The sequence below is a fragment of the Fundulus heteroclitus genome, chromosome 3 (genome assembly GCF_011125445.2).
Source record: "Fundulus heteroclitus isolate FHET01 chromosome 3, MU-UCD_Fhet_4.1, whole genome shotgun sequence".
In the NCBI taxonomy this organism is placed as follows: domain Eukaryota; kingdom Metazoa; phylum Chordata; class Actinopteri; order Cyprinodontiformes; family Fundulidae; genus Fundulus; species Fundulus heteroclitus.
Window position 1 is genome coordinate 7919411 of NC_046363.1, and position 26127 is coordinate 7945537.

The following is a 26127-nucleotide window of genomic DNA, read 5'->3' on the forward strand; positions in this document are numbered from 1 at the left end:
TACCTTTATATATATATATATATATATATATATATATATATATATATATATATATATATATATAAGCTGGAGATAGGCACCAGCACCCCTCGTGACTCCAATAGGGACAAGCGTGACAGAAAATGGATGGATGGATAGTTCAGCATTTCCATGACTCTCCCTATCCTCTTTGTCCATAAGGCCTGTGTGTTTGTCTAAATTTAAACAGTAAAATCCAAAAGAAGACTGGAATAGCAAACTAAAGCAACAACACATGATCAAGTACTTATTCCTCTAAAGTAAGACAGCTATTCTACCCATTGAGCCCATCGCCCCATAGTCTTAGTGCCCACTCACTGAAGAAGCCATAATTATGTCTCCTATTATGAAATCTGGGTGAGAGCCAACAACTCTGTTAACCATCTCATTTTTGTGACACAGCTGATGGTGTTGTTGTTGATGGTCCAGACACCTTCAGTTAATACAAGACCCAAAAGATGACAAGAAAGACTAAATCAGATGTGAATCAAAAGGAGACTGCCTCTTTAGGTTTTTTCCCCTCAGACTATGCCTGAAAAAATGGTTATCTAGACTTTATTTATAACTGTTTCTGTCACGACTCAGGTGATTTCAGTTTCTCAGTGCACAACACACAGTCGTACCTTTTTCCCACCTTTTAAAAGAAAAATCAAAAGCAAGCTCAGTTTGCCCCCCATAGTGCCATCTCACTCTGTTTGACTACTTATCTGTTATAAAGTACATTACCAGTTCAAAACTGCTGTGACTATTACACTGTTGTAGATATATATACTGGGAGACAGTGCTTCAACCTTTATGGATTTCTTCACACCTCATCCCCTACATCTTTGTGGCAATCTGCCCCTTCTTTCTCCTCTTTTTGTATTTGTAAAAGCCAGAAGCCGATGGACCTCAGTCCTCTCCAACCTCTCTTGGTATAGGAAGCACAATTTACCTGACAGGGACTTTAAAACAGATCTAATTTCTATGTTTCCCCTGCAGATTTTCCTGAAATTTTTCAATTCATCTTGAGTGTATTATCACTTTGGAAATTGCTTGAGTATTTTCATTTATTTCACTTTATACATATATGTCTTATCCTTAGCTTTACGTTCATAATGTTTGAACGTTTTCATAGTTTGTCACCTTACAACCATATGTGCTGATGTGTTTTATTAAGATTTATATGTTACAGGCCAACATAAAGTAGAGGGGAACTGGGAAGGGCAGAAGAAAATAATATGTGATTGTTTTTAAACTGTGTTACAAATTGTAACGTTGGAAAGTGAAGTATGAAATCAGAATTATTTTGTAGATAATTAAACACAAGACTTTTTACGGCTTTCTTTCAAACACTGCTTTCTTCCTGGCATCCTTCCATAAAAGCTGAATTTGTGGAGCGCGCAACTGACAGTTGTCTTGCCAACAGATTGTCTCACCTGGACTGTGAATTTCTGCCGCTCTTCCTGAGTTACCATGGGCCCCTTGGCTTCTTCTCCTATTAATTATTTTCTTGCCTGAGCTGCCAGTTGAGCTGGGCAGACATGTCACAGTAGGTTTGCACTTTGGCAAAGCTTTTTCTACAGTTTGATTATCAGCAGATAGCTCTGTGAGATGTGAGTTGGATCTACAAACAATGTCAAAGATTGTATTGTTTGACTCACTGAAAATTATATAATGTTGTGGGGGGGCATTTAACCCTTGTGATCCACCAGGGTATGTCGTCTGGGGCTTTCACTCCTGGTAAGGTCTCCCTTGACCCCAGGGGAGGGGTCAGACTAAGAGTGGTTTAATGATTCCAGTGTCATGGTTGACTGTTGTGATTCTGGCCTACCTGACTGAGATGATCCTCTCCTCCTGCAGCAGCACAATCAGCTCCATTCCACTCACCTGCTCTCCTGCCTTTATATAATGAAGCTTTTCAGTCAGTCGGTACCAGATTATTTGAGTAGATGTCTGGCGTTCTTTCCCTACCTTGCCTGTTTCTGACCGTGTTCTTTGGATTTCCCTGCCTCGTCCTCATCCGACATCTCATCCAGTTCTGATTTCTGGACCAAGACCGAGTAAATTGTCCATGACTCATGTCTCTTGCCTAGCCCTTGGATATTGTCTGCCTGATTCTGCCTTTGCTTCTATGACTCTGGACTGGTCTATGGATCCCTCTCAAGCTTCAGCCATTCAGCTCTGTGCTGAATTTAAAGCTGCTTGCAAACTCTAAAACGCAGCCTGGTGTGACGTCATCATCCATCTGACTGTCGTTCCCTGCATCCAGTTGGAGCCTCAAGGACCACGGTTAAGATCCATTTCTGAATTTTAAGGTCCTCTGTCTCTGGCATTACAGTTGACCACGAGAAAAGGCAAACCTGGCTTGAATTAGAGTGACAGGATCACCCTTCAGGAAGCAGGCCTGGGAGTGAAGCTTACTGTCAAGTGCCTGGTGGTTGAACATTTGGTCCTGAGACTCAGCCCAGGCTCGGTTAAAGAAAAAGCTAAAGCCAAAATTCTATGATCAAACATGATGCAGTGCTTTGATACAAAAAAAAAGACTTAATTATATGTTGAGCACTGCTTTGTATCAGGGTAATTTTGAAGAAGGAACTGTTTGAACTTTAACTATGAAGTGACGGTTCGTTTCGCCAAAATAGTAGTTCAAAAGCTCTTTAACAACACAGCATTTTTGACTAATGAGAACTAATGGGAGTACGCAACACAGCATTCCTGCAGAAGAAACCTTAGACAATCAAAGGAGACACAGATATCTGCATAAAACGCAACTAAAAAGATTTGCAATAGTTATTTTGAGATAACCATAGGTGTCGCCAGACCTATTTTACTGGGGCATATGCCCCAGGGTGTGTCATCACATTTCAAAGAAGAGTTTTGACTGTTAAACAGCAAAGTTCTTTTAGGTCCACTGTGAAAGGTTGCATCAATGTCTGAATGCCTGGAACAAAAATTTAAAGCAATAAGAGGGGAAAATACAGATTTGTGCACAGTACTATTTGTGCAGATGTGATTGGATTCTGAATTCAATTATGTTTGGAAATATATTGAAAAAAATAAGCTCAGATCATGTAAAAAACCTTGCATTCAGAGATGATCCAAACTTCAAAACCATATATTAGCTAAAATGTTAGCTTAGACTCTGAGAGTGCAGAAAGATGATGTTATGTTAAAAAAAACATATAATCAGTGGTTTATTATATGAATTTGCAAATTAATTCTGTATGAGAACACATAATGAGGTCCCGTTACCTAATATGCATCCAGAAGTTGCCAGAGATCACACTTTATGGCATGCAAAAGCTGAATTCAGGCATACTTTTGTGCAGGGTTCCACAGCCTTGGAAAAAAGCCATTTGTGCCTTTCAGCCCAAACTAGTCATTCTATTGTTTCTTTGCATGTTAAGTCAATGAGGTAAAGAGCCACTCCCTGTGTTGTGCATGCAGTTGGGAAATATTAGGTAATGACATAAACCTTTTATCTGATTCCAAGTTAAATTACTGGGTTCTTTCACTGTTTTTAAGGAATCTGGACTGCAATTGCTCAGAACAGAAAAGAGTAGACTAGAAATATCCTTTGCTGTCCCACAGTCAGGGAATTTAGGTGAAAAAGTGGCAAAGGGAAAGCAATATAAGCATGCAGATACACTTAGACTTAGACACTTCATTTGTCATTTTGTATGCACAGAATGCGTACAGAACAAAATTTCGTTTGCATACAGCTTGAAAAATCACAGTAAATTGCAGTAAGTTTCAGAATAAGGTGCAGTAGTAATTTATGTAAAGAATTGAAATGTTAACAATGTAAACAATGCAGGGGAAATAGACAGTGTGTGATTCACAGTGTACAGGTGATTATTATTAGAGCCCTGCAATATACGAATGTGGTACAGAGTCCATTTGTGGCTTCAGCAGTTCAACAGTCTGATGGCATATGTGCAAATGTGCAATATGCGAATGTGGTACGCAAGGCTAACAAAAGTAACACACACACACACACACATATATATATATGTATATATACACACACACATATATATATATATGTATATATATACACACACATATATATATATATATGTATATATATACACAGATAGATAGATAGATAGATAGATAGATAGATAGATAGATAGATAGATAGATAGATAGATAGATAGATAGATAGATAGATAGATAGATAGATAGATAGATAGATAGATAGATAGATAGATAGATAGATAGATAGATAGATAGATAGATAGATAGATAGATAGATAGATAGATAGATAGATAGATAGATAGATAGATAGATGAGACATACTGTAAGGACAGATTTATACAATGAGACAAAGAATATTTTACAGTTAAGAAAAATAGCGTGCTCAGATTAAAATAATATATAAGCATGATTAATGCAGAAAATATGCATGTATATTTGTGCAGAAGAAATATCAATGGCCTATTTACAGCACATCACAAAACAGTGCAAAAACGAATCTGCAGGGATGTAACCAACACCTATTTGAGTCTGTTGGGGGCAGTGATGGTTATAAAGTCTAACTGCTGCTGGGAGGATGGATCTGCGACAATGCTCCTTGGTGCATTTAGGGTGCACCAGTCTGCCCCTGAAGGAGCTCTCCAGCTCGGGAACAGCTTCGTGCATGGGGTGGGTAGGAGACGCTGTCCAACAGTGATGTTATTTTTGCCAGGGTCCATCTGTCCTCCATCACCTGAGCTTATCTAACCGTGTCCTCTCAGCAGTAGAGTAGCTGCTACTCTAACAAACTGCACCACAGAAGATGGATGATGCCATCACTTTAATCTTTAGTTTTAAAAAAAAGTTGAAATGTTATACTGATCAAGTCTAAAGTGTATAATTATGCACTCAACAGAGATTCTTTAAACCAAGAAACGTTTCCTCTACTCGTGAACATAAAACTTACCGTAAGGAGCTCGACAGAAATGACCTCCAGTGGCTCTATTTATCCAAAAGCTGATCATTTAGCGTGTCGTGTCTGAATCAACCACACGGGGGCGCTCCTTCTCGACTATGTGCCGGGGGTTCATGTGATTCAGCGCCGTTTAGGGGCGGGGCTATAATGTAATATTGGACGGGCAACAGTAGGGCACAGCCAATAAAGTATCGGCGGCGAGTGAGTGCCAGCGCTAGCGACCGTGTTCCCGTTTGGCCCCGGTGTGGACGGGAAGGAGACCAGCGGCAAGCACGGACGTCAAATGACATTTGTAGCGGCGGCGCCGCCACGGAGGAACGGGGCTCACTCACTTCACATTCATATGCGGTACGTAAGCCGGCGTTGCGTGTCGGATTACACGGCGAGCGGAAAACGGTGCCTCCGTGGGGTTAGACGTGAGCTTGCTCCAGAAAGGTAACGCGGGCGGCGCGGCTGGATGCAACAGGGTCATTGTGCTGGGAGCTGTGGAGGCTGCTCCTCCTCTCCGTCCTCCCAGTTTGTAGACGGAGGCGCTGGCCTGTTGCTAGGAGACGTTTTGACAGCTGGAAGCTTTTTGGCAAGTGGCAGGTAAACGCGCTCGTGGGTTTGGTACCCCAAACCTTCATCCACCTCCTCCTCCCTCAGCCCTGTTACCTGTTCATCTGTGAAGCCTTCTGTCTCCTCTGCTTGAAAAAAAAAAAAAAAAAAAAAAAAAACACCACGCTGGGATTGTGTGTGTGTGTGTGTGTGTGTTTTTCTTTTTTAGTCAGGAGATTAGAGCGCTTTGCAGGGAACAACGGCCTACTTGTTGTGATTATTAACTGTCAGCACTCCCACGTTGAAATCTATTTAATCTCCACAGTTTACATCTTGATCTAAGATATAATAATAATAATAATAATAATAATAATAATAATAATAATAATAATCTGATGATCGCTGCTGAATTTGATGGCATATGTAACCAAAATCTACACAGTCTAACCACGTCTGAAGAAGTCACTGTGGGAAGGAGGGTAAAAAAAAAAAGCAAGTGATTTTTGCCTGATTGTCAGTAAACGTGTGTGCTGAGCTGCCCCTGTCTCTCCTCAGTCAGTAGCTGCTGCCTGTGGCCATGTGGCTGAAGGTCATTCATAAACAGGTCGATCAATATGTCTCAGTGGGGACTACAGAACAGCTAGCTATACGCTCAGCCCTTAGCTTTGTACAGTGAAAAAAAAAACAACAACACCGGTTTTATTTATTCTGTTGCGTAAACGCAGAGGCGTAACTTACATTAGCACAACTTTTCCACATGGGGTGTTTGTTGCGTTACGATCACTGACCCCAGTGCTTTCTGTTTGGATTTGACCCACCTCTATATTTCTAAAGAACCTTTCACTGCGATTCCAAGCGTTTTCAATCAGCTGACGTCGTTTCCCCCCATTCTTCTGTACGAACGAGCTGAAGCTCAGCCAGACAGGTTGAAGGGCGTCCGTAAGCGGCAACTTTCCAAGGCTTGCCACAGATTTTAAATTGGATTTACCGTAGGTCTGGACTTTGACTTGGCCATTGTATCTCACGAACAAGCGTTAATATTTCATTTAAGCCTTGGGAAATAGTTTTGAGTGCCGCCCCTCTCTCATTTAGCAGGTTTTCTTCCAGGATCGCCCTGCATTTAGCTCCATCCGTCTTCTGACCCCTGCACTGACCAGCCGCCTTGTCCCCGCTTAAGAAAAGGCTCTCCACAGCAGACTGGACGGAGAGCAGTCCCCGAACATCCATTTTCAAGTCTTGCATTCTGCCTTGGATCTAAGTTTGGCCTTTTGCCGGAAGGAAAGCTTTCCCACAGCACAGCGACCCCGCCTCCACCACGTTTCACCACGGCGATGGCGTACTCTGGGTTATTTGCAGAGTGGATTTTTCAGATTTCTATTCATTAAACAAAATTTGTCTCGACGTATTACATAAAACCCAGATGATTAAATTCAGGTTTGTGGTAATATATGAGAATATCTTATATTACCTTTGCAAGGTGGTTTATTAAGCGACTGATTGTTGTACAGGAAGTAGGTATGTTTCCAGTGTATCTTGGATTTCAGAATGTACCCGTGCTGACCTCCTGGGTTGCCGTTTGTTACCCAGGGTGTATCAGATTCAGGCGTGTTGCACATTATGTCTAGGATGTAGCTACACTGGGTGTAATTTAGACTCCCAGGCTGTTCTGAGAGCTGCTGATCTTGTTTATTCTGTTCTATGAGCTGGTGTCGGGGGGGTGGGGGGGGGGTGTCTGCTTTAAAAGGACTTGAAAGAGCAGCTACAAGAATTGTCAAAGTCAACAGCCACACGGGCGGTAGAAGGGACAAGTCGGCGTCAGGCGCGGCGCCTGGTAACGTGTGTTCGCACGTCGCACAGGAGGTTGTGACAGTCGGGCTCGGTCAAGTGGAAGCGCTGAATAAAGCTGACGTGCTGTTCTGTCCTATCAGGCTGATGTCTGTACCCAGAGAGGAGACGACAATCCTCAGGAGGCACATCGCACCTTTCCCCTCCATCATCTCCTTCTTTGTGAAGGGGCATGCCTTCTGAACCCAGCCTCAGGTAGGTAGCTGGGTAAGGCCATGTTGTTTCAGACCGTTTCTCATCTGTTGACTAAACTGTTGAAGATTCTCCGTCATGACAGCACTGGTACCCCCCCCCCTCCAAACAAAAAGGATAATTACCGTAGATGGCACGTATTGACCGGGAGTCGCTTTGGTCTATGGAGCTTCTTATGATTTAACAAATCATAAGAATCATTAATTTAATATTTGTGTTATCTGTTGTTTAAACAGATGCACATGTACACAAATCCAGCTAGTAGTCATTCCACTGTCAGGACTTTTTAACAACAACCCCTCTTCCTTGCTCTAGTGAAAATGCAATCATGCTTGACCAAAAGGTGAAATTGCTTCCAAGTGACGTCTCATTCATTTTGTAGTTCTAAACTTTTTTTTTTCTTTCTTTTTTCAGTGCAGTGATGTATATGGGTGATGCACTGGCCCATTTCCAATCTCTGGGTTTTGTAAGGTTTAAGGTTCCGTTACAGATTTTAAACAAATCCGGATTCTCTTTAAGGACCATATGATGAGAACATGAGAAGACGGTTTTGAAAATACAAAGGCTCCGCAATTCAAAACAATCATGCAGCGGCAAAGAGTCGATCACAACTGATCGACTCTTTGCCGCTCTTTGGACTTGTGACACCTAACTGGCATTTTCAGAGCTGGTATTTCTGATATGAATATCGCACACATTAATAATGAGATGACAATATTGTTCTACATATTGTCCAGCCCAAATTGAAAGTAGTATTTTTCTGGTCTTCCTGCCATGAGCGGTCACTGATTGGCTTTGTTAGGAGCAGAGGTGACCCCATATTATACCCTCATATTATACATATTATGGTTTATAGGCAAAATTAATATTGAGGTCACTTTTTAACTGACTTTAACATTTTATTTAAAAAACTGGTTCAGTTAGTGTGGCTAGCATTGGTAAAGCAGCAATCTCTTTATGGATATTTAGTGAAAGCGGCTCCTAACTCTTATTTAGTGCCAACATTTCCTAATCAACATGTTTATTAGGATAAACCAGAACAATTTTACTCCATTCGTCCTTCCTGTTATCTGCTGGTAGTCTCTCTCTCGCTCTGGGTGAACCATGGACATGTGGAAAATTCAGCTTCCCTTTAAATGGCTTACATCTCTGTGCTTTCTCTAACATTTCTCTCAGTTTTCTCGCTGACTGAAATAGCTAACATTCAGTATTCTTCCGTCAGTAATGGCGTCTTCACCAACAGGGTCAGGAGCATTCGACACTCTATAATGTAAAAAGGGAGATTATGGCGTCTGTTTAAGGATCACCTTTCAGTTTCAGAAAAGAACAAAAATGCCCATTATTTAAAAGAACTTGCAAACTTGTAAAACACTAGATTACATTGTAATATTTCTATTTTAGGTGTGATTTATTTGCTCAGAACATCAACAGAGTTCACCCCTCATCCTATCTCCTGAATTGCGTCTCCGTTCTGTGGCCGTTTTAAATCATTCGCTTTTGAACCAGTTTCCTACTTTTCTGTGCTGGCTCTCCTTCTGTCAGAGTACCTGACAAGCAGCATGAGTTATTATCCACCCTACCTCCAGAGCCGGAGTCCCCACACACCTATTTCCTATTTCCATCACCGTGAAGGTGACAGAGCAAGCCTCCCGGCAGGCAGCAGCATTTAGAGAGGCAGCCAAGACTGAAAGTGGACATTAGATAGATTAGGGTGGACAGCGCTGCCGGCTGCATGCCCTAGATGTAGAGAATTTGGTACACAGAATTATGTATATATATATATATTTTTTTTTATCTGTCGTTACAATTGATGTCGCTTATCTTGCTTTATTTATGTGCCGTGATCTTTGTCCAACGCAGACTTTTCCTTTGAGAGACTAATGAAGAAACCTTGATTCAGTGCTCACTGACCTAGATTCAACAGTACAATCTCCTAACACCTATTTCAGTATATTTCAGTCAAGCCCCACCACTGCTACCCGGTTACAGATTGAGGTTTACCAATACGGATTAATGATTTGATAGGGAACACATTGACAGAATTGCTAATAAACCGTTTAGCTCTGCTTCGTTTACCACTTTCTACACGCTCAGGTCCGCCATGTTTACTTTGAAGGCCGTTTTTAACTAAGTCCCTCTGACTTTCAAGTCCACAAACTTACTTTGGGGGTGTTTTATAGTTAATTTTTCATCATGGGATATTCGGACATGGAAGTTTGAACACAACCAAAAAAACACACACGTGCACAACAAACAAACCAAGACGCATAACATTTTTGATAATACATTTCTGGTAGAAAGAAAGTACACCTTCATTCATAACAAGGGGTTTGACAAATCGACTTTCTGTTTTTTACCAGACTCAAAAATCAATAAAACCAAGTACAACATTAGTGGCATGCAAAATACTCAAACTTCTTAAATACAAATGGGCGCACTCTCTTTTTTCTAAGGTTATATGGTCTCTTTTAGTTTTCCTTTTTATTCAGTAGGAATATGGCTCCTATCTTTAAATGAAATCTTTCTTGTTTTCTTCCTGTTCAGAAATGGGAAATTTAACTAAAGCTAGAATTCGCATATGGTTTCTTTTTGACTTATATAAAAACTAGGTATGATCATTTGAAGGGTACTAAATCATTTTTGAGTTAAAGAAATAAACAAAACAAGACTGAACTAAAAACACATGGATGCAGGTAAATACACAGACATGGCTTCTGGAACGCCAAACCTTAGCCTGTGAAGCTCACACTTGGACCACCCTAGTCAGCACGTTTCATTCTTGGAGCGATTCTACCTCTACGCACACGTCTTGCAGACCGTTCAATTTGAGGGGATGGATGCATGGTGGCTTTCATCGCCCATCTGGGGTTTGCATCTGCATCGTTTGCTCACACAGTCCACAAACGATCCCGTTAGCTAAATAGGTGATTCCAAATTACCCTTAAGCACGATTGAGAGTGTCTACCAGGCTTTTTACCCACTGGCTGCAATTAATCCGCCCATTCAAAGCAACAGTAAAGAAAACCAATGGATAAATGGTTAAAACATCATTTTCACCAGCTGACACAATGAGTGGACACTATAGATGAATGCCTCTAATATGACTATGAAGACTTTTCCTTAAAATTTACAAAGGGAATGAGTAAAACCTTAATGGTTAATTAAGTCAGTTAAGTTATTCTTTGAGAGTTACGACCGTAAAGGGAGAAATCTGGTGATGAGTAATAAAGGAAGCTTCTGACCTGATGGTGCTTGAGAAGTCATAAAACTGTGACTTACAGAGAGAAATCCAATAAAAGTTAGATACTAAGCGATGTAGATCATCTGGGTCACCCTCTACTGCTTCAAAAGCAGAATAAATATCTGTTCACCAATAGATGAGATGTAATTCTATTTAAAAGGGAAGGAAATTTAAAACAAGTGTCTTGTTGTGTCATGCCTGGGTGAGTTATTGTCCTTTTTGACACTTTTGTGATCCAAGCGAAATATTAGCTGTTGTTGGGGACAAAAAGCTTTTTATTTTGTAAAATTATAAATTTTTCAGAGTGATGAGCTAAACGTTTTCAATTAAAACCTTTTATTTCTTCTAAATATCTACCTATGCATTTCCTTCATTTAAGAGTCAAATTGCAGTAGAATTGGTAAACACACATTGTACCACAAATTGTGGAGACATCTTCGGTAGCTGTCATGTTTTTATCACAATCCTTTCTTTCTTTCTTTCTTTCTTTCTTTCTTTCTTTCTTTCTTTCTTTCTTTCTTTCTTTCTTTCTTTCTTTCTTTCTTTCTTTCTTTCTTTCTTTCTTTCTTTCTTTCTTTCTTTCTTAATTCAAAAGCTTATCATGAATTCCAGGTTTAAAGTTTGTCCCAGCAGCTGTGTGTGTGTGTTTCTGTGTGTGCCACAGTAAGGAGATGCTGACAGGACAGAGGCTCTGCCATTCAAAGTCCCACCAGGACTCCGTTCTCTCTGCCCTCAACCAGCAGAGGAAGGATGGTCAGCTGTGTGACGTCACCCTGGTCGCCGGCGAGCAGAAGTTCCACGCCCACAAGGCCGTCCTGGCAGCGTGCAGCGACTACTTCAGGGTTGGTACATTTCAGGTTGATCATTGCCCTCTTGGAGAAATTGGTTCAGCAAACTACCCGCTGCACAGCACCAAAAGGATGTAATCATGCCCAGTACCGCTCCGTCACCTGAGGCCAGTTCACTTCAAAGGGGCAACTAAAAGTAAGTGAAATTTTCTTCAAATAAGTGTATTTTTCCTTGATTTGAGCAGGTAAATAGGATTATCTGCCAATGGAATGAGTATTTTGACCCGTAAAATAAGATAATTAGATATACTGCACTGGAAATAAGATGATGGAGATGAGTTGTTCCTGTTTTAAGCACAAAAATGTTACTCCATTGGCAGATTATTTAAACCTTCCTGCTCAAATCAAGGACACTCATTTCAAGAAGATTTTACTTACGTTTAGGTCCCTTTTTGCAGTGCAGGTTCAACTCAAGGTTTTTTGGGGAAATGAACTGAACAAGAGCAGATCCACCTCATCCAAAAGGATATTCCTCCTCTCTGGGCCTCTAAAAACCACTCTCCAGTTCGCGAAACACATTTTGGAGATTTCTTTAGCTATTTCCTTATGTCAAAAAGCGTTGAAGAAAAATTCAGACTTCTTGTTGTAAGAAAATCAAACGGTCCTGTTTGGATTCAGAAAAGTTGTGATCACCCGGGCTGAGGCCACCTGGACTGAACCCTCGCGTTGGTCGCTCTTGTCAGGCCTCAGAGGAGCTTCAGGCAGACACGAGCTGTCAGATACCCAGACGGGAGATTTCCCATTGCACAAAGAGAAGCGCACCCATGAGATTTAATTTGGGGACTCTGAGAAGATTAGAAGGTAGATACTAATCCCTCGTCTAAATGAGAAGCAGATTAAATATGTCCAAGTTGCCCAGGGATTATGCCTCCCCTGTGTTACTCCATGTGCACAGGTTATTTTTACATCCCTCCACAGAGCGCTGATGGTGGGGGAGTCGTACTCTTCTCCTCCCTTTGTTCGTCTTCCTGCCGTCTCTTTCCCTCTCTGTTCCTCAGACAGGTTTCTAAATGTCTGTCTTTCAAGCTTCATCTCGGCAAAGCAACGCTGTGTCTCCAGCTTCCGGATTATTAGATCAGCGAGCAACAGTAAGCAAGAAAAACTGACTTTGCAGCAGCGCTCTGCCGTCTCCCTGTATTGGCTTAACAATGTTATCTTCAATTTGTCATCTGACTCCGTTGCGGGGTTTAATTTTGTTCGTTTGCTGAGGAGATGGGGGGGGGGGGGGGGCTCGTGCGGTAAATGGCAGCTCTGTCTGCTCCCTCTTCCTGCCTCTTTTTCTTCACACTCAGAAAGAGAAACTTCTGCACTTGTAGCGGCGATTAGGACACATTATGCTGTCCGGCAGATGAGGGTGGCTGTAGTGAAATACCTGAACAGGCGTGACTCGGTGACTTGTCCTGAATATGTCATCTCCTTCTCCATCTTTGCACAGCTCTGGGAGACATAGCCAAGTCAGTCACATCAGCATCGCCCAGCCCCAATTCAAATTGTCTACAAGGCCTTCTGTCTGGGCTGAACTCATGAAAACAATGTATGCTATAAACCTTTATAGCTGTTTATTCAGGTTGCCAGGTTGGCTCTGCTTTTTTCTGCATGCATAGTGTCTGCTACATTGGTCTTTAGTTATTAATAAATATAATATAGATATTAAAATACACTCACCGGCCACTTTATTAGGTACCCCATGCTAGTAACGGGTTGGACCCCCTTTTGCCTTCAGAACTGCCTCAATTCTTCGTGGCATAGATTCAACAAGGTGCTGGAAGCATTCCTCAGGGAGTTTGGTCCATATTGACATGATGGCATCACACAGTTGCCGCAGATTTGTCGGCTGCACATCCATGATGCGAATCTCCCGTTCCACCACATCCCAAAGATGCTCTATTGGATTGAGATCTGGTGACTGTGGAGGCCATTTGAGTACAGCGAACTCATTGTCATGTTCAAGAAACCAGTCTGAGATGATTCCAGCTTTATGACATGGCGCATTATCCTGCTGAAAGTAGCCATCAGAAGTTGGGTACATTGTGGTCATAAAGGGATGGACATGGTCAGCAACAATACTCAGGTAGGCTGTGGCGTTGCAACGATGCTCAATTGGTACCAAGGGGCCCAAAGCGTGCCAAGAAAATATTCCCCACACCATGACACCACCACCACCAGCCTGAACCGTTGATAAAAGGCAGGATGGATCCATGCTTTCATGTTGTAGACGCCAAATTCTGACCCTATCATCCGACTGTCGCAGCAGAAATCGAGACTCATCAGACCAGGCAACGTTTTTCCAATCTTCTATTGTCCAATTTCGATGAGCTTGTGCAAATTGTAGCCTCAGTTTCCTGTTCTTAGCTGAAAGGAGTGGCACCCGATGTGGTCTTCTGCTGCTGTAGCCCATCTGCCTCAAAGTTCGACGTACTGTGCGCTCAGAGATGCTCTTCTGCCCACCTTGGTTGTAACGGGTGGTTATTTGAGTCACTGTTGCCCTTCTATCAGCTCGAACCAGTCTGGCCATTCTCCTCTGACCTCTGGCATCAACAAGGCATTTCCGCCCACAGAACTGCTGCTCACTGGATGTTTTTTCTTTTTCGGACCATTCTCTGTAAACCCTAGAGATGGTTGTGCGTGAAAATCCCAGTAGATTAGCAGTTTCTGAAATACTCAGACCAGCCCTTCTGGCACCAACAATCCTGCCACGTTCAAAGTCACTCAAATCACCTTTCTTCCCCATACTGATGCTCGGTTTGAACTGCAGGAGATTCTCTTGACCATGTCTACATGCCTAAATGCACGCCATGTGATTGGCTGCTTAGAAATTAAGTGTTAACGAGCAGTTGGACAGGTGTACCTAATAAAGTGGCCGGTGAGTGTATATATAATTATATAATAGCTACATAATCTCACACTGAAAAAGGTAGAAAAAGTAGCATACAAAGAAACAAATCATGACCTTTTGCCCTTGCACCTTCTCGCTTGATCATCCGTTATTGTGCACGTGTCTCTCAGTGATGCATGTGGCACAACGCATCACCGGGCATAAACTTTACTTCCAGTTAAAAAAACATTTCTCGATATAGTCTGAAGTTGGGCGCAGGGATCTGTGACCTCACCTTGACACCTCAAAGGTAAAACAAGGAGCTAATGTCGTCCCACTTTCTGGGGATTCTAACTAGGGCTGTACAATTGATTGCATTTGCATTATAATTGTTATTTTTTTATTATTTTTTTAAAAACAAGATTTTCGAGTCACAGAGGTATGCAATTTTTGGTTATGTTACATTTCACGAGACTAAGACTCATTCTTTCCATCTCCAGCCCTTTGGGTGGCGGTAATGCTCTTAAAGTGGGTTTGCCACCACGTGGAAGGGAAGAGAGTGTTGCAGCCATAGACATCATATACGTAGACGCGTCATAGGGTGCAGGTTCGCACGTCAACGTCACCGCCATATTGTATGTGGCAGAAAAAAGTCGAGTTCTGTTATTGTGAACGTGAATCAGAAAAGATGCCTCACTCCTGTGCTGCAATAAATACACACACACACACACACACATATATATATATATATATATATATATATATATATATATATATATATATATATATATATATATATATATATATATATATATATATATATATATATATATATATATATATATATATATATGTGTGTGTGTGTGTATGTGTGTGTGTTTATGTGTTATGAATATAAGGATAAATTTGTTAAATCTAAACATTGTGGTCTTCATTATTTCATAAACCCGTGTCACATGTGAACCTTTAGGAACAGACTTTTTGGGTGAGTATTAAAGAGGTAAAATTAATAAAATGAGGGAAAAAAAGTCCTAAAGTAAAAATAAACTAACAAACACAAAAGTGATAATGTTATGATAAAAACATATTATGAGAATTAAGGGGGAACATTTCCAGAATAATCACAGTTTGCAGAATTATTTCACTCCTGGAGTAATAGGGCCAGGTTAGATTATTTTAATTATTTTTATTCTTTAGGAGAATAAATTCAGGAGAATGAAGCTAAAGGGATACGAAAATAAACTTGTAATATTACAAAAAAGAAATACTACGAATACAAAGTATATTCAGAGATTAAAGTCCCTCTGATACTGTTTAAGTGACTGAGTAACTGCCGATTTGCCACATTTAAGATGGCGGACGCTCTGACGCATCGCAGCATAGGCAGAACCCGCCCAATGACGCGTCTACTCTTATATTATGTCTATGGTTGCAGCTACCGGACAGTATCGCGCGTGACGATGGACTCTGGACAAGAGATCATTCAATGTTTTACTGATGTGAAGTATTTAATAACTTATTTTCTATATTATAGGTATTTGTTCATTACATTTCAGTTTTATTTTACAGTTTTATCTTCCGAAGAAGTATTCTTTTTTTTTTTTTTCAAGTGCACCCAATATTTGTAAACGGATGACCACTTCAGTTTGTCTTTTGTTGATTAGAGATCAGTGAGATAATTTCAAATTATCAATTAGATCGGAGTTTATTACATGACCTAATTACCAGAAATGTTGAGGAATTTTGCCATTTAATGAAGTACTAGTAAAACTGTTTATTACATAGCCTTGTTGATTAACTACACTTTACTCTTTATGTCGAACAAGGATTGATGTTCAACTCAACAAACTATTCTCTTTAATAAAATTATTCAGTAAATAAAAAACAGTTTAATTCTTTGCTTCGAATAGACCTTGTCCTCAAACATGAATATCTATAGGGCATTTCTTGTAATTAATGCACAGAAAAATCTAAATAAAAGCGGAATTTTTATGGCAAAATCGAACAGCTCTACTTTTAACACAAGACTTGAAGACTTAATGGGACATAAACATACAACCTGTAATTCGGAAGGACATTATGATAATATGGGAGTAAAAGGTGAATTTAATGAGTGGAAGACATGGGATGTGTGTTTTTATATTACAAAATATATCATTCATTCCCCTTACAGTCGTTTTCCTTCTGTATCAGGGAGTGCCGTGGGATGCTGTCATTAACATATATGCACCGTTTATGTGTGCGCTGCACGGTGCTGTTCTCTCTTGCCATTAGCTGTAGCTGTGCAGCGAGCGCGACTCATGCTGCTTCCCACGTGAAAGCAGCCGCATGCTTTCTTCTCTTCAGTTCAGCCCACTGATTTTCAGACTCGGACTGAGATGGACATGGAAGAAGGTGGAGTTTGTGTCGGGTGAACCGTTTCTGTGTTGATTTTTGACCATATGTCATTATTATGATCATTATTTTGTTGAAAAACTTAGTAATTTACCATTTTTAATGTTCTGACAGAGGACAAACATGTTTTATTTCCTGGTGTTTCAAATAATTTGTGACCCCATGCATACCAACCATGTTCCTTGGGATTTTGGGAGAGGAACAGGTCCCCAACTCTCTATAACATTTTATATGAGGTGCTTTTCCCACCGGGAGTATTTGTTGCCTCATCCAGCCTAGTGGCCTGCGGCTTTAAGAAATGGTCTTATTTGTCCACCAGGAGGGAAACAGAAATGGACACATTACCTATTAGAAATCCTTGAAACTGTGACCAACTTCAAAAAAATATGGTTAAGCCCCGATTAAAACATGCTTATGTTCACCTATAGGGATTATAATAAAAACAAATATTTATTAACATGGATTTTCCCCCACTGATAAATGTACTTAAACAGAAAGTTGCATTTATTTAAATGTATCAGTGTGAGATTATGCTGCTGCAATCTAAGATTTAAGTTGTTTTTTTTAATGTCATATCTTTACCAGGGGTGCCACTAAATTTGTCCAGTGCTGTTTGCCCGAGTTATCTTTGTTTTAAAGTGATCATTCAAACCTTTTTAATCAAAGCTCGTAAATAAGAGATTTTCTTAACTTTTTACATTGTTGCCGTAATGACTTTGCTTTACGCGAAACTTTGGCCGAGTATATTTTACAGGTAGAATAACCCCAATAAAAACCCTGCTGCTGGCACTGAAATTAATATCCAGTAGGTTTATGAGCGGGGGGCAAACAGTCTGTGTGCACAACTTCAACTGATTGCTAATAGGCTAAGGCTAGACTTGTGTAACCATTAAGATATTTCTACAGTTATGTTTTTTTCTACTAACCTTTTTTTTGCCATCAAGCATAGTGGCACACAATAAGCAATAAACACTCTAAATGTGTTGAAGTTACCACTCAGCTCTATGAGAATTAGCAAGCTCTAATTAAATTAGTAAGGCTACCCAGCATGTACTACTCGATACAACACCTTAACGTGAATAAACACACAGATACGAGGCTGTTTTTATTGGGAGTTTCCATGTTTGAAAGTGTAATGATGACCGATGCTTTCTGTTTTGGCTAGAAGGTGTATTTGTCACACACGTTTCCTTTGACACTGCTCCTCTTTTCCTCTTTTTTTTGTCACACTGAACAGTTTCAGATCATCAAGAAATATGTTTCATACCATTTTTATAATCAGACAAAGATAAGTTGAATAAATACAAAAAGCATTTTTTCCAAGGATAATTTCAATTGAAGGGAAGGAAGCTATCCGAACGAGGGTGGCCTGATGTGAAAATATAATTACCGTCCTGTTAAATCATGGATTAATTGTGACTGATTGCATTTTTTGCTTCACTCCCGCTGGCGACACGAGATCCAGTTACTGCTAGATCTGGAAAATCAAGAATGACCTTAAATAAAAACTGTCTGACAACAGGAAGTAGGCTGATACGGAGCACATCAAGCCCTGAACAAAAGAAATTCAAGACTGGTCAAATTTAATGACATTTTCCAGTCTGAAAAGTCTTACAAAGCCATTTCTAAAGTTTTGGAAAGCCTAGAAATCACAGTTAGAGCCGTAATCTACTAACCTGACAACAGCCAGCTGCATGTATCGCTCCGCCTAGCTCCACTCACATACATCTGGGACACGGCTGATTGAAAGTGATTTCCCCAACCAAATTTTTGGTCTGGCCAATCAGGACGCAGGGCGGGTGTTTCATGGATGTGACGTAGTGGAGAAGCCACCGTGAGATTCCAACAACAATGGCGGCTCGCATCGAGGAAGCAAGCGTTAGCATTGATGCTGCTATTTCTTCCGTGTTGTCCAATCTACCTGATATTGTTTCATTAAAAGAACATCAGAGAACGGCTCTGAAGGCTTTTGTTGGTGGAAACCATGTTTTCGCCCTTCTCCCGACCGGATTTGGCAAGTTTTGTTTTCCGGGGCGCGTACGCGGACGCGCAACGCGGACGCGTCCCCGGAGCGGTTAGCGGTTAGCGCGAACCATATAAGGAGGCCTATTAGTCCTCAACGCGGTCGGCCCGGGATCGACTCCGACCCGCGGCGCTTTGCCGCCTGTCTTTCCCCCTCTTCCTGTCAGCTCACTGTCAATAAAAGGTGTGCCACTACAGTGTTTCCCGCAGGAATTTGCTTATGCGAGGCGGACCGACTCGCGGACCGGGGGTGGGGGGGGGGGGTGGGGTTGTGGACGACACGTTTTCCGCGGACCGGCTCGCGGAGCGGGGGGGGGGGGGGGGGTGGACGACATGTTTTCCGCGGACCGGCTCGCGGAGCTTTGGGGAGAGGGACGACACGTTTTCCGCGGCCGCCTCGCCAAGATAGCGCTGCGGGAAACCCTGCACTAGAGCCGCAAAGGCGCAAACACATAAAAAAAAAAAAAAAAAAAAAAAGGGTTTTTTTCCTGCGTCGGTCTCATCAGCGTCACAGGTTAGCTTCGGTGTGAGTGGTTGAAATAGCACGTCGATAAAGATGACAGACAAGTGGCTTATCCAATCATATGCAAGGAGTTTTGATAAGGACCAGCCTGCAGTAAAGGCAATTCCTATGGCGGTGTCCCAGATGTATGTGAGTGGAGCTAGGCGGAGCGATACATGCAGCTGGCTGTTGTCAGGTTAGTAATCTACATGCTGAAAACAGAACAAGGTGATGAACCTTCCCAGGACTGTGAAACCTACCAATATTACTCTGAGAGCTCATTAGCCATTCGCTCAGAAGGTCACAAATACCCAGAATAACATGTAAAGCACTGCTGACCTCACTTTTGTTGATGTCGGTGTTAATGATTCAAGAATAAGAAAGAGGCTGGACATCGAGTGAAGATTTCTGTTGTTAAAATCTGAGCTGCCCTAAAATAAAAATGAAAAAAAAAAATCATGGATTCTGCTCTCTACCAGACAATCTCTAACATGAATCTCTGGCCATCAGTTTGTGATCTTATACTTAAGCTCGACAATGATCTGAAGTAGATCAGCTAGTTGCCTCTGAATAGCTAAATAGGTTTTGGACTGTCCTAGTCAAAGTCTGGATTTCAAGGGTAGTTGCCCACTTCTTGTTAACATCTAATTTCCAGTTACCTCCTATGGAAATGTTGAAGAACAATTTCAGCATTAGTTAATTTCTGAAAATAGCTGTCTTGTCACAGGTGCAACTTTCATTGTTGATGCTGCACAAGATACTGAACTTGTGGACTGCTACAATCGAAATATTGGTCACAATGGCAACATGCAGCAGAGTTGTCAGATCAACCAGCGTTGTTTGGAACCAAGTTACGAGTGGTGACTTTTAAGTGCGGCACCGGCCTGAGAGTTGATCTTGTCTGTTGAATCAGACGCGCCACAGATCAGAAGAATGTAGGCAAACTTGAACCAAAGATGAGTCAGCTGGGTTATTTCCAATTCCTGTTTTTATATTTCAATAAAGAAACGTATAAAAAATGATCTTCTTGGTTGTTTGGCCAAAGCTGGTTAGTAAGCAAAGCAGCAAATGAGCAGTTTGACACAACATGGAAAGAAGCTCCCTTGATTGGTGTGTGAAAATTTCCATAATAGTGACACATTCAACACATTCCTTAAATGATACGTTGTTAGTTTTTGATTGGCTACATGGGTAGATTTGTAGTATTTTATTGCAGAATTTGGCTGTAAGTGCTATGGTTATGTTTGGGAATGTTGAGCTAGGTTGGCCACAAACCCTGCATTTGTTTTGACTAGTTTTGTGGAAAATTAGAAAAATGCAAAAGGTTACATAGGCTGCTATGCCATTGTTTCTCATAAGCCTCTTTCTTGCTGGGTGAATTTACACCTTTTTCTAACATACAGATGTGTTTAAAAATAGGGTTATTTTAATCATCTTGGTGTTAAACTGGCGGATCCATCAGCATGTAGTTGAGTTAGAATGTTGCTCTCCCTTTTGATTATGCAGTTAAGAGCAGAGTTTGAAAGTATAAGTGTATCAGAAAAAGCACATTTTGCAACTATATCTATAACGGTGTGAATAAAGGCTTTATGGGATGTTATTGTGCTGTCATAAAATATTTTTCCTGACTTCTCTTAGTAGTTTTTTTTTTTAAGAAAAAAAGGCACAGATATATATGGATAAATATTTTCACTCACATATCATAGTTTAAACCAAAACCACTGATTATATGTGATTTAAAAACATAAAAGTAGGCTTGGTTGGTGATGTTTAAAATTTTGGATTATATTCCCGCCTTCTTATCATTTCCTACTTCAGAATATTGTAATTTGTAAAATAATAATTAACAAATTCGTTATACAGTGTTTTGACTGCTAGAAGGTTTCTAATTATGTCTGTCATTCACACTTTGCGTTACACGGTCTAAAAGAAGCATGGATATTCGCTAGCAAAGGGACTATTACTTCTACACTAGCGGAGTATACAGTGCCTTGCAAAAGTATTCGTTTCCTGGACGTTTTTCACATTTTGTCAGATGAAAAACACAAATTTAAATTATTTTTATTTGAATACTAGATTATAAGACAACATAAATTAGGACATACACACAGATACTGAATGCAGGTAACTAAATTTCATGATTCTTTATTCAGTCTTAGATTTTTCTCAGACGGTTACACTGGAATTTATTTCGGCAAATCAGATCAGAAGGGACACTTAAGATTTTTATTAGAAAAAAAATGTAAAAAAAATCTCCCCAAAGTGCATTTAAATTTATAAGCTTGTAATGAGACATAATGTGGAAAGGGGTATGAATACTTTTGCAAGGCACTGGATGCAAAATTAATTATTGCTCTTTTGAGGCTGAATTGTTTTTAGTGTGGACTGTATTTTATGGTCATTCCAGGTGTTTGTCAGGAAATCAGAAGAAAATATCAATAATTAGCGCTGCATTATTATCAGGGGCCAACCACAATTTTTTTGGTGAAAAGTTAGTCTGCAACACTTAAAAAAAACTGTACTTGTAAAAATAGCTTCAGCCTGCAAGAAATGACCCAATATTTCCCCCCTGCAGTGAAACAACCTCACTGAAAGCTAATATTTCACTGTTAGTCTCGTGTTATCACAACATGCAGGCACACATAAATCCTGCCAGCAGGCCAGTCTCTCCGCAGAGCTGCACCCCGCTCTACTGCAGTCCTGCGCGAACGGCCCACAGCGGGCGTGGCTCTGTGGCGCACCGCGTCTCTGAGACGGGTCTGTATCCCCAAATCACAGGAGCCATCCGTCACCATCAGCGGCTACCTCAGCTTCTCTGCCAAGGACAGGGGCGGTGACTTTGCAGGCGATCCGCTCTGCCAGCTATGTCCCCGCAACTTTCTCCACTTGTGTGCTTCCATCTGGTCTATTTGTGTTTTTCACACTTGCACGCACTGACCACAGATCAGCCACCGTCACAGCCCAGCTTAGGCCGTTGGCCCTCCTGGGCTTAGTGGTCCGGGAGATTTTTAATTAGCACAGCAGGGCGATCAAAGAGGGAGGGCTCCTCAACCTTTGGTTAAAACTCACAATGTCTCACTCATCGCTTACAATACAAAAATAAACATTTGTAAGAGACAAAGGGCGTGTCTTCCTCTGGTCGAAGTTCATGTGTGTTATGAATCAGCGAAGAAATTGCTGATTTATTGCTGTTTTGTTCCAGAAGAATGACTGCGGGGCTTTAGGAGGCATGCACAACTGTTAGAGTTGGGGGGGGGGGGATTATGCTGCACGCTGCTAAAGTGATTAAAAGAGCTGCTTAAAATTGCTAGTTAGCAAGATTGCTTTCCTGATGTGATGAAAGAAAGCGCCAATAGCAGCAAAAATTCACTTTTATAGGAAAATGTATGGCTTTGCTGCTGGATTGAAACCCAGCAGGAAAAGCTAAATTACAAATGACTTTGAAAACCTCTTCATTTTTTCCCCTCCCCATGCTGCCGCTCTCTGCAGGTTGGCACTGATCAATGGCTCTGCCTCCTCCTTGTGGTGTGACATCAGTCGATAGCTTTGATTAGCGAGCAGCTAGCTGGACTCACGCTCAGCAGAGCCAGATCCTGTGCTGGCTGCTTTGATTTCACATGGAGCCCAGCGTGCACTCATGTGACTGTGTGCCGGGATCGGAGGAAGACCGAGAGGTGTAGCAGAAAGTACTGATGTGCGGTTTGCATTCGCTGCTCTCTAGGCCCCAGGCAGACAAATCGATGCTCGATAAATCTTAAACGTAGCGTCTGTCAGGCTCAGTCTACTTATCAAAGTCCCAGGGAACGCAAAATGAATTTACTTTTATGTGGAAATGCTGCAAATCTTCAAATACACATGATGAGAATTCACAGGAAACCAAGGGGGTATTGATGCTTTGTGAACTATACCGTCCAAGGCCACAATTGCTGTCTAATGCAAGGTCATGATTTATTTATTATGACTGAAAACGTCCGGTCCGTGATGTAGTTCTCCTTTGACTGACCATCTTGGCTTTGTCCCCCCAGGCCATGTTCAGCCTGTGTATGGTGGAGAGTGATGCAGACGAAGTAACCCTGCAAGGAGTGACCAGCGTTGGACTGAAGCACGCTTTAGATTTTGCCTACACTGGACAGGTGAGCTGTTGTTTCATGTGGAATATCACACACAAAGACAAGTTGTTTGAGACGTGCTGCAACCTTTGTTGAATTCCAGTAATAACATGAAATTATGTGTTTCAACCTTTACAGCAACTATTACCAGTACGCTGAATCTCAATTTAACTTAAAGGGAACAGATCATGCTTTTCTATTCCTCCTTTTCACATTTAAATCATTCAGTTGTGGTCTAGATAAAATGGAACTGCAAAGCTTTGGGGTGAATCCCTTGTTAATTTACCCCCATGTTTCCCTTTTTACACCTGTTTTTAGGTATATCTAAGATCATTTTGTTTTGGTGTTCTTTCTTTAAATCTAAAGGAGGCTCCTCACACCCCGCCCGCTTCAGGTTACTAATATTTCCACTCCACCCCGTTCAGCCATTTTTGTGGGATGCTGGGAGTCGGTGTAATGAACAACCAAACATTTTGACTTATGCACTTGTAACTTCAGCACTCTTCAGCTTGGACTACAAACTTGGTCCTAGAAATAAAAATTAAAGATTTGTGAAATTGGTAAACCAGAAGTCCATGACCTTGTTTAGCAGTTTCACAGCACATACTGTGATGTAATTGTTAAAAAAATGTATATATTAGAAAACAGAGAACACTGAATGGCTTGAAAAAAATGACCCAAATAGAATATAAAGATGTCTACGCAGCTCCTAGACAGACTACTTTCCAATTTTCTGGGACTTCCAAGTACACAACAAAATGTACTTAAGGGCTAAAACAGTGGATTTTGCATGGTATGTCCCCTTTAATGAATGTCCTCCTGAGTTAAGAGCAGCTACTTGTCTGCTTTACTGGACCTGGTTACACTAGAATGCAGAGTCTCTGCTCCTCTCTAGGTACTCAACTTATCCAACCATAACTCCCTCTCAGCAGCTGCCTCGCTTGTATAGCACTTATGAAAGCTTTATTTATTGCAAGAGGTTAATAAGTGAGAACTGCTGGAGTTTCCAGGAGTAAACATCCAAAAAAGTCCATTCTAAGGTCAGACTGCACAGTGCAGTAAAATAAAGTTAAGTACTGGCCCCCCTTGTTTGCTGTACAAAAAAAGCATCCTGTTGGTAATAAGAATGTGACAAAGTTCAGTTTGAACGAACCACAGATTCCTCTAAACGGCTAAAAAGCGAAGTGTTTAGTTAAATTACACAGGACCGTGTTTGCCACACCGACAGCAAAGCGTGGTGCTGAAGGGCTGAAATGTGGCTTTGGTTTGCAGCCACAGCACCTGAGCCGCGGGACATTTCACCTTAAATGTCTCGGTACGATAAATTATTCTAGAAGTAAATGTGAAGCTGTCTTGCACCTGAAGCTACAGGGCTCCTGCAACTGGATGAATACGTCTAAAAATGCGATAAATCTACAACACCGATGGCTGAAAACAAACTAATCAATCTGTTTGTGATGGACCGAGTTACAAGCAGGAGGAGACACAGGAATTAGACACAGGAAAATATATATTTTTTTATTTCTGGCACCCAAATAAAATAAAAAAAATATTGTGACCATAACAAACCGACTGATTGTAAAGACAAAGCATAGCTGACCTAACAAAGACGTGACACACATGGGTGTATATAACTGCTGACACAACACAACAGTTCAATCACTAACTGCAAGAAAACAACAAAGTACAGTTACGTTTGTTGGTAAACTGAACACCAAGGAAGGAAATGAAAAATCTTAAACTTTAAAACATAAATCTTCAGTTAAATATTAAAAACGACTTGAACTAAATGCAATACTGATTCCCCCTCTCCAGCTGGAGTTGCTGGTGCAGTCTTGTTACCCCCTACGTGTATTTAAGTGCTCTGAGCCTTGACTGCCATATTTTGTCTGGGACAGCTCCCAGGGACCATGGTAGGTAAGAAAGCGGTGACGAGAGATGGTTAATAAAAATACACAAGTGAACTAAATGTACCCGCTTACAAATGGTACAAATCTATTTAAACCAATCAATAAACTTCTACTGCAATCTAAAGTGTGTGGTTGCGTTTTGATGAGTAAAACCATAAACATGTCCTGTAAAAACAGCAGAGGACGGTGCCTGAGAGTTACCAACTTTCCAGTTGTGTGGCCAGTGGTTGGGCCATCAGCGGGTTGTCAGCCCCTGCTGTCTAAAACCTAAGCTGTGTGTATGATTTCTTCTTCTTTTGCACTTTCTGTCACACCTCAATGTTTCCGATCGTTTCTAATAGTAGACGAAGATCCCCAGAACGACGACAAAATGCTGTTTTTAAATGATGCCTTCAAGCAGTAAGGGACCAAAGCTATCCAAATGAGTCTGGCTCTAAAAGGGCCCTCTAAAGCTGACAAAGGGTTGTTTCACCCTTATTTGCAACTACTGCTGTCAAGCTTTTACAACAGGGAGCAAAATTCACGGTTCCTTCAACTACAGCAAGTCCTCCGGACCCCGAAGGGGCAAAATCCTCCACTTTGCTCTGAGGATGGTAAATAGAGACAGTCGTGTCATGCACTTGATCTGGAGATGTTTTTGCCTAAGTCTCTGACCGAGTAAAGACCATATCATTGTGTGTCGCACACTGTAGTATGTACTCCTGGTTTAGAGTCTGTGTAGTACTTCATTTTTTACCATGAGCAGATGAAATTATGATTTCAAATTTGTCGTCGCTGA

The 26127-nt window shown here is 41.1% G+C and overlaps 1 protein-coding gene across 1 annotated transcript in view; it reads left to right on the forward strand.

Annotated features, from left to right (window-relative positions):
* Nucleotides 1–5059: 5059 nt before the first annotated feature.
* Nucleotides 5060–26127, forward strand: part of klhl32 (kelch-like family member 32) — a 43012-nt gene continuing 21944 nt past the window's right edge. The window contains exons 1-4 of the mRNA XM_021321690.2: nt 5060–5282; nt 7400–7511; nt 11414–11591; nt 23356–23463. Coding sequence (XP_021177365.1) covers nt 7489–7511; nt 11414–11591; nt 23356–23463 — 309 coding nt within the window. The 5' untranslated portion in view covers nt 5060–5282; nt 7400–7488. The remainder of the gene's footprint in view (nt 5283–7399; nt 7512–11413; nt 11592–23355; nt 23464–26127) is intronic.